The sequence below is a fragment of the Anthonomus grandis genome, chromosome 6, assembly GCF_022605725.1.
Source record: "Anthonomus grandis grandis chromosome 6, icAntGran1.3, whole genome shotgun sequence".
In the NCBI taxonomy this organism is placed as follows: Eukaryota; Metazoa; Arthropoda; class Insecta; order Coleoptera; family Curculionidae; genus Anthonomus; species Anthonomus grandis.
In genome coordinates this window covers 15203504-15217006 of record NC_065551.1, presented here as the reverse complement: position 1 = coordinate 15217006, position 13503 = coordinate 15203504, and the positions used below count along the sequence as shown (strand labels likewise).

The window sequence follows — 13503 nt, the reverse complement described above, 5'->3', positions numbered from 1 at the left end:
CTTACCCTTTTGATGGACCGTACCTTATGTTTCCTATAAGAAATTTAAAAATTTAGCATCACCATCTAGTTGGCCAAGCTCTTTTTTTCGTGCATTTTTTCGATATTATTAAGCGTTTTCGAGAAAATCGTCGATAAACGAAAGGGGAGCATTATTAAACCCGATTGAACTATTAAATTTGAAAAAACGAAGTGGGCTGTGACTGCTTTAATTTTTATCAAATTAATTAATTTTATCGAAAAAATGCGAAAAAAGATAAATTAATAATTTTTCATGGCTAATTAGCTAGTGTTCTAAAATTTTTTCAATAAGATTTTAAAATTTCTTATTAGACACATAAGTTATGGACCATCAAAAGGGTAAGCCTCCCTGAATCCCTAAAATTGGGTTTACACTATATTTGAAAAGAAAAATGTCACAAGGATCCAAAAAATTGGAGACATGAAAATTTCAAAAGGTTTGATGCATAGTTCTAGTCTGTGGTCCAAATATTCGATTTTTTTCAAGCAATTTGCGCGTGCTGTAGATCTTAGGCGCATTGCATTTTAGGATACATGTTTATAAGGAAAAAAAATAATTTTAGCCCCAACAATACGCTTTAAAAATATTTGCATCGAATTTTGCATCATCGAACACCCTGTATTTACACAAACGCGTAAGTTATTTTTTTGAAAACCAGATTGATTTGAATTGAAAATCAATTTTCGTTGCAAAAATCACATCTTTTACACAAACTTCAAGGAGCCTTTCGTAGACAGGCACAGTGTTAATGAGTCAACACTGTGCTCATTATATTTAGTGGTGTTTAATACTTTTGCAACAGGAATAACAGTAAAAAGTTTCCAGACAAATTCTTGAGAAAAAAATAATATAATAATAATAATAATAATAATAATAATAATAATAATTCGTTTATTAAGACCAACAATATTAACCAAAAATACAGAAATCTCAATGCAATATGTCCTAAAAGGCTCCTCAGACACCTTACAATAGAAGTGTTGTAAGGCACTGCTTAAGCCCAAATACAAATAAATTAAAACTTCTACATTTTTAAATATTTAGAATCTAAGGTAATCATTACAAAATAAGGTAGAGTAACAAAATTGAAATAAACAGAATTAAAAATAAATGCAAAATACAAAAATACACAATGGCCAAAGCAAACATATAATTTAAAATCATAGAACCATAAAATACTTAGAATAAGTTTAAAATGTAAAACAGAAATACAGAGATAAAAATAGAAACACAAAGCAAAAACAGCAAACAAAAACACAAGAAATCAAAAAAAAATAATAAAAAAAAAATACAATAACTCAACACGTAATTTAAAAACCGTTTTTCAAGAAATCACAGCTATTTAAGAGATTCAGTTAGACAAGCTTATCCCTATAATTCAGTTAGAGCCTATTCGTTCAAAAATCAGAATTTCTTTAAGTCGTTTTTTAAAGTTCAACAGCGAAGTGTTTGAAAATGAAGGTGAAAATAGGTTTATAGTTTTATATCGGAGTGATTTTAGAATGTAGCAGAAGTTTCTTTTCATGAATGACAAACTTATAGCTTTAGCTGCTTTATTTATATTTATTAAAGTATTTAGGGTATTTTTTTTGTCCAGGTAGTTAAATTTTCAAACAAAAATTATAATTGGAATAGTTTTTACGGTATTGGAATAATTTTAAATATAGCTTCAAATATCTAAAAACTCTTGAGTTTTTTTCCAGGCGGTTGAAGAAATTTCTTAATTTTTAGAAGCAAAGTTTTTTTTGTAACAAAATCCTATTTTTCAAAAATATTTTAAATGAATCGATGTAAGCAGAAAGGGCACATTTTTCATCAAATTAAGTGAAATTATTTACATTTATTGTTATAATTGATTTGTAGTTTGAATAGCAGGATTTGTCTCCTTATATTTTAAATTTAAAAATTGATTTTAACTCCCCCAGAAGACTTTGAAAGAATTGACATGTGCCCTTTTTGCACTTAATGCTATTTAGTAAATTTCAAAAATATTAATTTTTTTTAATACAGCTTTAGTTATGTAAAGTACAAGTCAAAAATAAACAGCTAATTTCAATAGAAGAGTACAATGTTTTGAAAAAACTAATCTTCGGATCACTCATTGATTTTTGATTGTAGGCCACTGAAGAATAGCATCAAAATATGGTTTGTGTTCCTCTGCAACATAAGCAGTGCATTTCCTTATATGTTCCATTTTGTGGGCCTTAATAGGAACTTTTCCTAAGGGATGCGCAAGGCTCGTTGGCAAAGGTGGGCAGGCCATTCCAGGTTGTGATAAGTTAAATGTATGTGACACCAAACCGTCAAAGGATAGGCTTGAACAGTGCCTTTTTGTTGGGATGTGTATTTAAAACATGCAAAGGTGCTTATTTGAAAGTTGACCTTTTCGTTACGAGGAAAATTGTTTTGTTTCTTCAGATACACAGGTTTTTTTATAAAATTTTCCCCATCAGTTTTTGAAATCTAATACGTCACTTGTTGCAACCTCTTTGACTAAAAATTTTGTATTATTTTTTGTACTGGTAATAATAATCGTGGAGATCTCGTGAATGGTGCATATTGTATCATGTTTCCGTAATTTTTTTTTCGCCAACGCGAAGTCCCTGTCACACGGGAGAAATGAATGCCCCCTAACTGGAAAAAGTGCCAAAGCATGCTAAATTTACTAGAATCTGTGAGAGCCAAACGCATCCTGATCATAGTATGATTCTTGTTTTAGCCCCAGCCATTATCACTGTAAAGATGAAGCTCCGATTGATTTTCCTTGAATTCATTAAGATATTCGAGAACAAACGTACACATTTCGTCAGCTGTTTTCTTTGCATGTCCCTCGTGGTAAACGTACATCCAGGATGTATTTGTCTTAAGATTGTGAATACAAAATACGGACACAGTAAGCTGCTGGTAGTAAAATACCTCACCCACAGGCGTTGTGGGTAACTGGACATTTTGCATATAATCGAAGGCCAATGACAGAAATTGGTCTTTATTTTCCTTTTCTTCAATATCTTTGGTTATTTTTGAATACAATTTTTTAGCCCTTCGTTTGTGAACTATCAATTCGGCAGTACGCTTGGCCGTGTCATTCAAATATTGGTCTTTTATTTTGTTATTTAGTAATTCACAAGTCGAACAAACATCAACTTGTGGTCTTCCGAGAGAGAGATTAAAATTTTCACGAAAAAAGCATCTATAAAATGAAAAGCTTACCTTTTGGTTTGGATACTTCTCTAGATAAAGCTGATGCATTTTTGTCAAATTTAGCAAATAATGTTTTTCACGTCCTGAATAGTGGCTGATTTTTGTAAGAAATGATTGTATGTGTTCCTTTACACAATTCCGAATTTCTTCTGAGAAAGTATTAGCACGCGGTCATTTTTCCGCGTAAGTCATTCGGTGACTTGCCTTGTGAGGATAAGGTATTAATTCTCCTGATGCGTTTGTACGTGATAGCATATAAATTCAAAAATGCTGTAACACAAATCTCTACTTTGGAACTTCCTTTAAATGAGTAGTACTTGAAACTTTTTAATTTGGGTATATTTTTGTCACCTGGTCGAGGACGCCGCTGCTTTACTTCCATCATATCCACAAGACTCTGTAGAAAAATGTCTTGTTCGTTTTTAGAGCTTAAAGTATAAAATTGTTGAAAAATCGCTAATCTATCTGCATCAGAGAACTTTTTTAGAGAACATTTAATTCTACAACTAAATAATGAAATTAACCGATGTGCCAAAAATATTATAAAAGAACCTATCTGCAAAGGACTCTATTATTAATTTTTTTCTCACAAACGTCTATTCCTTTACTATTCAAATTCTCCCTACTCATATAAATTTGCCTCCTTTAATTCATTTTTTTATAGATTGTTTGATATCCCCTTGTCAAAAGAAGCTTTCGCTAAAGAATTGAATATTATAAAACATATTGCTCTCAACAACGGATTTCCCCTTCATTTAATAGACAAAATTTATTACAATTTTTTAAATAAATATAAATTGACCTACAATATTCTTCATAATAACGACTCAATAAGTTCCTTTAGATCCTTGACCATTTTTGGTTCCCCGTAAATTTAGTAAGATTCTTTAAATCCCTAAATGTAAAAATCGTGTTTAAGACAGTTAATAATTTAAAGAACCAGTTGGTCGGTAGAGTGGACAAGACAAGCATCCTTTCTAAATCGGGAGTTTACTCTTTAAAATGTGACGATTGCAACGCAGTATACATTGGCCAGTCTGGAAGAAAAATCTCTACACGCATTAAAGAACACGTAGCGCTTTTTGAAAAATTTAAAAATACCAATGTCAGCGATACCAAATCAGCGTTTTCGAATCATTTGCTGGCCTCTACTCATAATTCTTCTCCGGGGGTGAGAGCTGAAATGCTTCATGAATGCCCTAAAGGTAAGAAGCTTGACCTTCTGCAGAAAATGGGAATTACAAAAGCTAAAAAGAGTCCTGTTCTCGTGTGTGTGAATGCCGTGTTTACTTTTGAACCTAATTTGATTTTTAACAATTTAATTTACCTAAGTCTCGTTTAACATTTTCCTTGTAGTCACTTTCTTCAATTTACATTGGCTAACGTGTTAAGTTGTTTTAGCATTAGGTCCGTATAGCCGATAGGTTTTACTTTTATAACCTTGTTGTACCGGGTTCGATTCTCGTTAAGTCTATGTTGTTGCGTTCCACTTTTTATTTTTTATTTTTTGCTTTGTACAATTATAACCTTAAAATTATTGTTTATTTATGTACTGTGAAATGTGGGAATGGCTTCTAAAGGTTTTTTATTATTTTATGTAAGTCTTTAGTTTTGTTTAAATAGTATTTTTATTTTAGGCCTGATGATGCTCTAACTAGAGCGAAACACGTGTAGCCCGTTTAATTACATGTTGTGAGACCGTGACTTTGTGTTTTTATTTATTTTTCGTGAATTTTGTATGTTGGTCTCTTAGAGAATAATGGATGAGATTTTTGGATCTTCCTTTACTGTTTTTATAAGACTTTTCTTCCAATCTTGCCTTTTTCTGTATGTTGCGAGCATACTTAGAAGGCTCTGCTTTTCGTCTTTTATTAGGTGTTAATTCAGAATTGTCATCCATGTCAAATGAAACTAAAACTACGTGCAACTGTCCCCGAAGCAACCAACAGATTAACTGAAGTCGAATTTTTGCTGATGACGTAAAACGCACGACAAACACATGTTGACCCCACCATTTGAAACACTAACATTTCGCATAAACGGCACATGTCACTGACGTGTGCCTTTTATGCATAACGCTAGCATTATTACCTGACATTTCTAAGACATCGGGGATGCGGACTTGTGCCCCTGATGCATAATCCGTTGTGTCTACCATAGGAGAACACATTTTAGGTATAATGACAATTTGTCAAAATATTGACTTGTGCCGTTTCTGCTTACACCGGTTCAAATAGATTAATTCTCTTTTTTCGGAAATTTTTTGGAAACTTCTTTAAATTCCTGAAAGAAAAAAAAAAGTTTTTTCTAGATTTTTTAAACCCTTCGAAGTAAGAAAATTGAAGTGGCTATAGCAAGTAAAAAAAATATGTTTCCTGCATTTTTTTTTAATTTTTTGGAAGAAAACATTTTTCTGTAATAATTTTAGATGTTTAAAAAAATTAAAATTTTTTGCAAAAACCAAACTTCAAATACCTTAAAGGTCAATTTTTACCTACTCATGCAGTAATATATAAACAGAGGCGGGACTCGCTTTTTCTTATAAACAATGTAAATTATTGCCAAAAGAGAGACGATATTCAATAAACATTATATCCATTTTTAATTTTTTTGGGAAAATCTAAGTTTTGTTGGAAAATTTATTAATAAGACCTCAAATGCATGAACAATGAAAAACTTTGTTGTAGTTAGATCCTAGATCCCTGGCAAAATAAAAAGTATTATTTTTTCAGATAATTGAACTATTTTTCCTATTTCTTGAAACTTGCTTCCTTGGAATAATTACATTTTTCTGGATTAACTTAAAATATTCACATGCGTGGAAAAAATAGTTTTTCCAAGCAAGTAAAGCTAGTTTTTTAATTTTTTTGAGAAACTAAAATGAATTTATATTCTAGAGATGTAATCTTGAAAGTAATTAAAAAAAATCAAATAAGACTTTGTAAATCACCAGACAGTTTTACCACTAACCAAAACTCTTAATTTTACTCTATTTCTCTCTCTTTCATAACTAAGTTTTAATCTTCTCCCGAAGATGCTAACGTGGTTAGCGAAACACGTGTCGAGAGTCAAATAAAAAGTTTTGGTTAGTGCAGCTGTCTCGTAATTTGAGTGTCACACCAAAGGTTCCAACCATAGGACTAAGACTCTGAAAGGGAATTTTTTAAATTATTTTCCAGGCAATTGAAGTATTTTGCTTATTTCTTGGAAGTTGTTACTTTGTAAACAATATATTATATTTTTCAGCTAAATAAATAAAAACAATTTTAATTTTTTTTCTTCAGAAAATAGCTAAATTTCTCTAGAAAATTTCTAATATACCGATTGGCCTTAAAAATCTTAGAATATCTGTATGTTTATCTAAATATCATATTTATTTTTAACTCTTTTATTATTAAACTATGTTTAAAAAAAAATTAATCAATACAATTAGAAATATAAATTTAAAATTTTTGATTCATCTCCTATTATGCGATTTTAATACACATAATTTATTGATATTATAATATAATGAAATGCGGTAAATATTTAAGTATTATTAGTTATTTTTATCACTATATTTATGACACGCATAATATTATATAATAATTTAGCGGTTGAACAAATAGTACCTTTAATCTCTGAAAAAACATAATTTGAAGAAATGAACTATTTTTATTATTTCTTGTAAGTTACTTCATGAAGAAAGCTACATTTTTCCAGCATAATTTGAAAACTTGAGATACCAGGAAAAATTTAGTTTACAAATTTTAACATGAAAGTCTTATCGAGGATAAGTTTTTTATTTTTTCCTTCTCTTCAGACAGGTATACGTAGCTATTTTTTTTAATTCTTAGAAATAGTTTAAAAAAATCAATTAATACCTCAAACGTCAAAGAGAATTAATTTTTCTGTGTACTTGAGATAGTTTTCTTGTTTCTTAGTTGCTTTCTTAGAGAAACTATGTTTATGTGGAAAAATTTCTATTAATGGTTTAAACGCCGGGAAGAACTAGCAACCTTTTAATTTTTTTTTGCTTCAAGCATTTAAAGTAACTTTTATATTTCCTACTAGTTAAAAAAAACAATTTCAGACCTTAGATCAATGGAAAAATAAGAAAATATTATTCTCCCAGATAACCGAACTATTTTTCTTACTTTCTGGAACTTGTTTCTCAGGAAATAATATATTTTTCGGAAATAATTTCAAATCCAGAAACATAGACTAAATCGTTTTCCAAGTAACTAAAGCCATTTTAATGATTTTTTTTGAGAAATTATGTTTAAATCTCTTAAAAGTAAACAATTTAATAGGCCTTTGAACAAAAAAAAATTTTTTACCAGACAATGAAACTATTTTTCCTATTTTTGCGAGTTATTTCTCTCCAGAAACTAAATTTTCCTAAATTAATCTAAAATGTTAAAATGTCTGAACCTATAAATAGTTGAAATTTTAAATATTAAATAGACATTTTTTGAGGCATCCTGAAAAAAAATAAAAAAAAAATTGTTTTAAGCAAATTATACAGGGTGTCCCGATTCATGTGGGAAATCTCTCGGATCCAGGTAGAACATCGAAAAATAATACCGAACGTTCCTATAAAAAAATTCCTACAGGCCTTCTTTACGAAGATACAGCCTCCTAAAGGACGCTGCTAGAAATTGGTTTTTCATAAATTACTTTTAAACTACCCGGTAGAATTTAATAAAAATTTTAGGTGATGAACACTATTAGGGACCTCTTAAAATGACATCCTTAAAATACATTTATCTTGTTTACTTTACCAGGGGCGGACTAGGTTGTACACTTTAATGCGTATATTTTTAACACCCTGTATGTTAAAGTCTAAAAAAAATAAATTTGGATACTTTGAACCCTAGGCAAAAAAAGGTACTCTTGTTCATTATCGATAAAATGAACCGTTTTGGAGAAAAAAATAGTAAACGAGCCAATGTTTTTTCTTTTTTTATTATTTTTTTTTTTTAATGAGATAAGTACGCCAGTTATTCAAAGACCAGAAAATTTCGATGTAAGTCATTTAATTTTAAAAAAATACATGTTCCTAAATATACAGTGGTATCCTAAAAAATACTTTTACAAAATTTTTCTTATTTATTATACGTTTATTTCTTTTTTGTTATTCTTAAGATAAAAACTAAACATAAAAAAAACTAAAAAAATTATGTAAACCATATGTATTGTACCTGACTTATTTATCGGAATTTTTGTATTTTTGAACGCATTATTGTTACAAATATTGCTATACTCCAAATTTAGCAAATACCTATCATTTAAACCTAATCTTTGTCAACATAATATTCATCCTTAATTTGATAATATTTTTTTTTAATTTTTGTATGTTTTGGTAACTTTTAATTTAAATTACGTCAAAATATGGAGTTTACTTTTATTGAGTATGCAGATATGCATCTTATGTATGGTCTGGCGTCTTGCAATGCATTGGAAGCAAAAAGATTGTACGAAGAAAGATTTCCCAATCGCATTATTCCGGGTCAGAAAACATTTCAACGTGTTGATCAACGTCTAAGGGAAACTGGTAGGTTTCTGTTTTCCACTTAATGAGGTAATACTATTAAATTTCCTTAAGGCAATTTTAGGATGTTTTGAAAAAAAAAAGAAAAATGGTGGTCGGAGGAGAACAGCACGTACAGTGCAATTGGAAGAAAATATTTTAGACGCTGTAGCTGACACTCCTACAACGAGTACTCGAAAATTAGCCGCTCAGCTTCATTCGTCCAAAACAATTGTACATATGGTACTTCAAGAACAACTGTTGTGCCCATATTACTTACAAAAAGTGCATGAACAACTGCCCAGAGATTTTGCTCCTAGAATACACTTCGCAAACTGGCCGTTAGATCAGCAGCAAAATAACCCTAACTTTATCAACACGATTCTTTTTACAGATGAAGCAGGGTTTACCAAAAATGGAATTGAAAACTTACATAACTCGCATGTATGGGCTGATGAAAATCTCCGTGGTACTATTATTTCTCATCATCAACATCGATTCCAATCAATAAATATCTGGGCAGGAATTATTGACAATTTTGTGATTGGGCCATTTGAACTGACAGCACGTTTAAACGGAGAACTTTATTTGGAGTTCCTCCAGAACAATCTTCCAGATTTATTAGAAGATTTGCCCCTTGCAACCCGCCGAGATATGTATTTTATGCATGATGAAGCCCCACCTCATTTTAGCCTTGCTGTAAGACACCACTTAAATAATACTTTTGAAAACCGTTGAATAGGTAGAGGAGGACCTGTTGCTTGGCCTCCTCGGTCTCCCGATCTAACGCCATTAGATTTTTCACCTCAAAACCTTGGTGTATTCCACCCCAGTCGATACTCGGGAAGAACTGCTCCAAAGAATTACATTTCATTGTGATAATATAAAAAACAATCTTGGGTTATTGTGGCGAGTGCAGCAGTCCTCGATTCGTCGTGCCCGCGAATGTGTTAGAGTTCACGGAGCCCACGTCGAACCTACTTATGAAGTTTTTAATAATTAATTGTTTATTGCTCGTATTGAAGAATTTAACTTTTGTTTACATATTTGGTTTTTGGCATTTTTTTGTAAGTTGTTTTTTCTAATTTAAAAACATACACTCATCATAGGTTTTTTTTAAATTATTTTGTGAAAGTATTTTTTAGGACACCACTGTATTTTTAGGAACATGTATTATTTTAAATTAAATGGCTTACATCGAAATTTCTCTGTTCTTTAAATAACTAGCGTACTTCTCTCATTTAAAAAAAATAAAAAAAAAACATTGGCTCGTTTATTTTTTTTTCTCCAAAACGGTTCATTTTATCGATAATGAACAAGAATACCTTTTTTTTTAGCCTAGGGTTCAAGGCATCCAAAATTATTTTTTTTAGACTTTAACATACAGGGTGTTAAAAATATACGCATTAAAGTGTACAACCTAGTCCGCCCCTGGTAAAGTAAACAAGGTAAATATATTTTAAGGATGTCATTTTAAGAGGTCCCTAATAGTGTTCATCACCTAAAATTTTTAATAAATTCTACCGGGTAGTTTAAAAGTAATTTATGAAAAACCAATTTCCAGCAGCGTCCTTTAGGAAGCTGTATCTTCGTAAAGAAGGCCTGTAGGAATTTTTTTTATAGGAACGTTCGGTATTATTTTTCAATGTTCTACCTGAAGCCGAGAGATTTCCCACATGAACCGAGACACCCTGTATATCTTCATATTCCTGGAATAATAAGAGTGAAAATATTAGTGATATAATAATATCCTAAATAGTTTCAATTAATCACAATTAAGTATTTAAGTTAGAAAAAATGCTCGATATGAACTTTCTGATTCACCTCCTATTATACTATTTAATATACATAATTATTTATATAATATCATGATGTGGTATAATTAATTAAGTATTGTCATAAATCTAGTTATTTTTATCATTATATTGACGACACGCATAATATAAATTAATAATTAAGTGGTTTGCGAGTTTTAATTTAAATATTAAGATTGTAACAGTAAGATTTTCATAAGCAATAACAAAAATCTTTTAAATTATACCCATACTTATCTCTATACCTTATAAATTTCAGAAAAGGAATGGCATTTCTTTTCTCTGTAAAATTTATATTTTTTCTAAAAATGGTTATATCTTTGTATTGCATTGAAGGAAAAAAGGTTTTCTTAATTTTAAAGTGCGAATTTGCATTGGTTGCATAAATTGAAATAATTATGAAAGCTTTTTTAGGCTTTGAAATAGACATTTTTTATATGGTTTCTATAAAAACCTTCCCTACTCCACCAAGCTTTGATTTTCCCTAAAATGTTAAGATATTTCCATAAGAAAATAAATTTCTCTTTAACTGTTCATATATTTTCCGTTTTCCATAAATCGTGAATATGCTATATACACATTTCCCTATTTCACAAATATCGGTATAAAAGTCAAAAAACACTGTGACTTAATTAATAAACCTTAACTTGAAACCTATTTTCCTTCATCTAGCAAGCATCCGAAAAAAATAATTAATGAAGCACTCATTTTAATTAATTAAAAACTTCTCAAAGTTCCACACTACTTGAAAATTTGTACAAACAAGTGACCATAATAATTTGACCTTAAACGGTAAGAGGTCACCACTTTCAACGGTTCATCCTAATAGTCTTTTAATGAGCCCCCGGTTCAAATTACGTCGTTTTTACGGCGAGTTTAGGGAAAAAAATACAATTATAGTACCACCGTGACAATATTGGAGTTATGGTAGAATAAATTGTTTTACGGCGTAATAGTGTTAAAAAGAATTATGTTAGAACCACAAGGGGTTACAGTTATATGAGTACTATTAGACAAATTTGTTTTATTCAACTTAATTAACTCAAATCCTATAAGTACGATATTGATGTTGGATCAATTCATAGTTTTAACAGTATTAATATCAATCTATAGGGTGTTGACTTCTTTCGTATTTATTTTTAAGTTATACAAGATAAATAATTTATGATTTCAGTCTCGAAAAAATTATTAAAAATTCATGCAATTGATACTTCTTCTGCTTTTCTTAAGCATAAATCTAGATGCCGGCGTGAAAAATAGCTAAACCAGTCGTAACCTGCTCTTTCTTTCTCTCTGTTCAGCAAAAAAAAAATGCTACACGGCGAACATCATCAATACATAAAGAAAAACCAGATTTCTGCATTTTTTTCAAATGTATTGCTAACTTAAGTTCGTTGATTTCACCCAGAAGCGATTCGGGGCCTATGCGTCCCTTAGAGGTATTATTTTTTTTCAGCCTTCTTTCCAGAGTCTTTCGTGGTACACCATGATTCTGCGCAGCGGCATTAACCGATGACTCACTTCTTACAGCCTGCATGGCATCCTTTAAATGATTTTCACTCCAGGCTGGTCGATGCCGATTTTCGATTGTAGTTTGTTGGCATTTTGTCTGAAACAGACGAAAAGTAATCATGACATTAAGAAATTAAGCCCGCGTTCTGGTCGGCTATGTTGGTTTTTATTTTCCATAAGACCATTGCAAATTATTTGGAGATCCCGTTCAACATCCCTGCAAAAAGTACGCATCAGATTTGGTTGAAATTTGACATGAACATTCCTAAAAAATGTATCTCTCTCAGGGGTGCGATTTTTGATCTTTTGCCTCATAGATTTTTAATCTTATTTTAAAAATTGATGTATTGTTGGTGACCTAAGCCTGCCGAATATTGATTTTTTTTTCGGAATTTATTAACTAAACAAGTAGACAAAAGATGAGAAATTCCAGACCTGGGATTGTAGATAACCCTTTTAGGATTGTTGTAAATGAACTTCAACCAAATCTGATGCGTACTTTTTGTGTAGTTTGTTGAATGGAATCTCCAAATAATTTGCCTTGGTCTTATGGAAAATGAAAACCAACAGCGCCGCCCATAACGCGGCCTTAAGTCTAGATTTTTCGATTAAAAAATGCATTGGTATAAATATATAATTTTTTTTTAAGTTTGTATCTTTTCTGCATGCTACTAATAAAAATCAGACATTTTATAATTTTATTTCTTAAAGATATCAGAAAAACCCAAATTTTTTTTATTATTTTAAATTGAATTCGAATTATTCGCTTAAAAAAAGAATTTAAAGGTATATACCTTTATCGTAGCAATTTAAAAAAAATCCTAGTTCATGATATACTAATTTAATTGCAAGTGTATAAAAACATGAATGTGACAATTTCCACGTGTAACATTAACACAACAACAAATTTTATTCTAATACTGAAGAAAAAATAAAAAATTACTTTACACACTTAAACGATTTTACAGTAAAAGAACGTCAAAACATTTGTTGACAAACTATAAATTAAAAGTCAAATAAACGTCAAATTACTTTTTACGCACCATTGCGTTAATTCTTTTTTTAAGCGAATAATTCGAATTCAAAATATATGTATTTGATGAAAATATATTAATGTTTATAAAAGAAAATAATAATTCCAGACCCTAAAGACGAATTAATGTAATTTAAAACGTTTTTTAAAAAGTAGTAGTTTTTCACCAAGATTATTACTATTTGCACTTTAGTTGTTCAGTTTAAGTAAAAATAGTTGAATTTCTTTTATTTAATTGAAGATAATTCATTAAAGGAAGAAGTTAATTTCTTGCTACTTTAATTGGTAAATCATGAATTTTTTTTTCGAAAAAATAGTGTAATAAATGTATGTATATATGAAGATGAATTATTGTAATTTGAAGCATTTGTTAAAAAATAACATTTAAATGTTATCTTTGTTTATTTAGA

General features: G+C 30.1%; 2 protein-coding genes across 5 annotated transcripts in view; one reads left to right on the top strand and one right to left on the bottom strand.

The window, feature by feature from the left end:
• LOC126737677 (putative protein TPRXL) overlaps positions 1–13503 on the top strand; it is a 283568-nt gene that overhangs the window by 179354 nt on the left and 90711 nt on the right. The gene's annotated exons all lie outside the window — the stretch shown is intronic.
• On the bottom strand, positions 2087–5391 carry LOC126737679 (uncharacterized). Its single transcript, XM_050442676.1, is given in 3 exon segments — positions 2087–3393; positions 3395–3738; positions 4966–5391. Coding segments are annotated over 3 exon segments (1158 nt in total). The 5' UTR covers positions 5123–5391; the 3' UTR covers positions 2087–2736.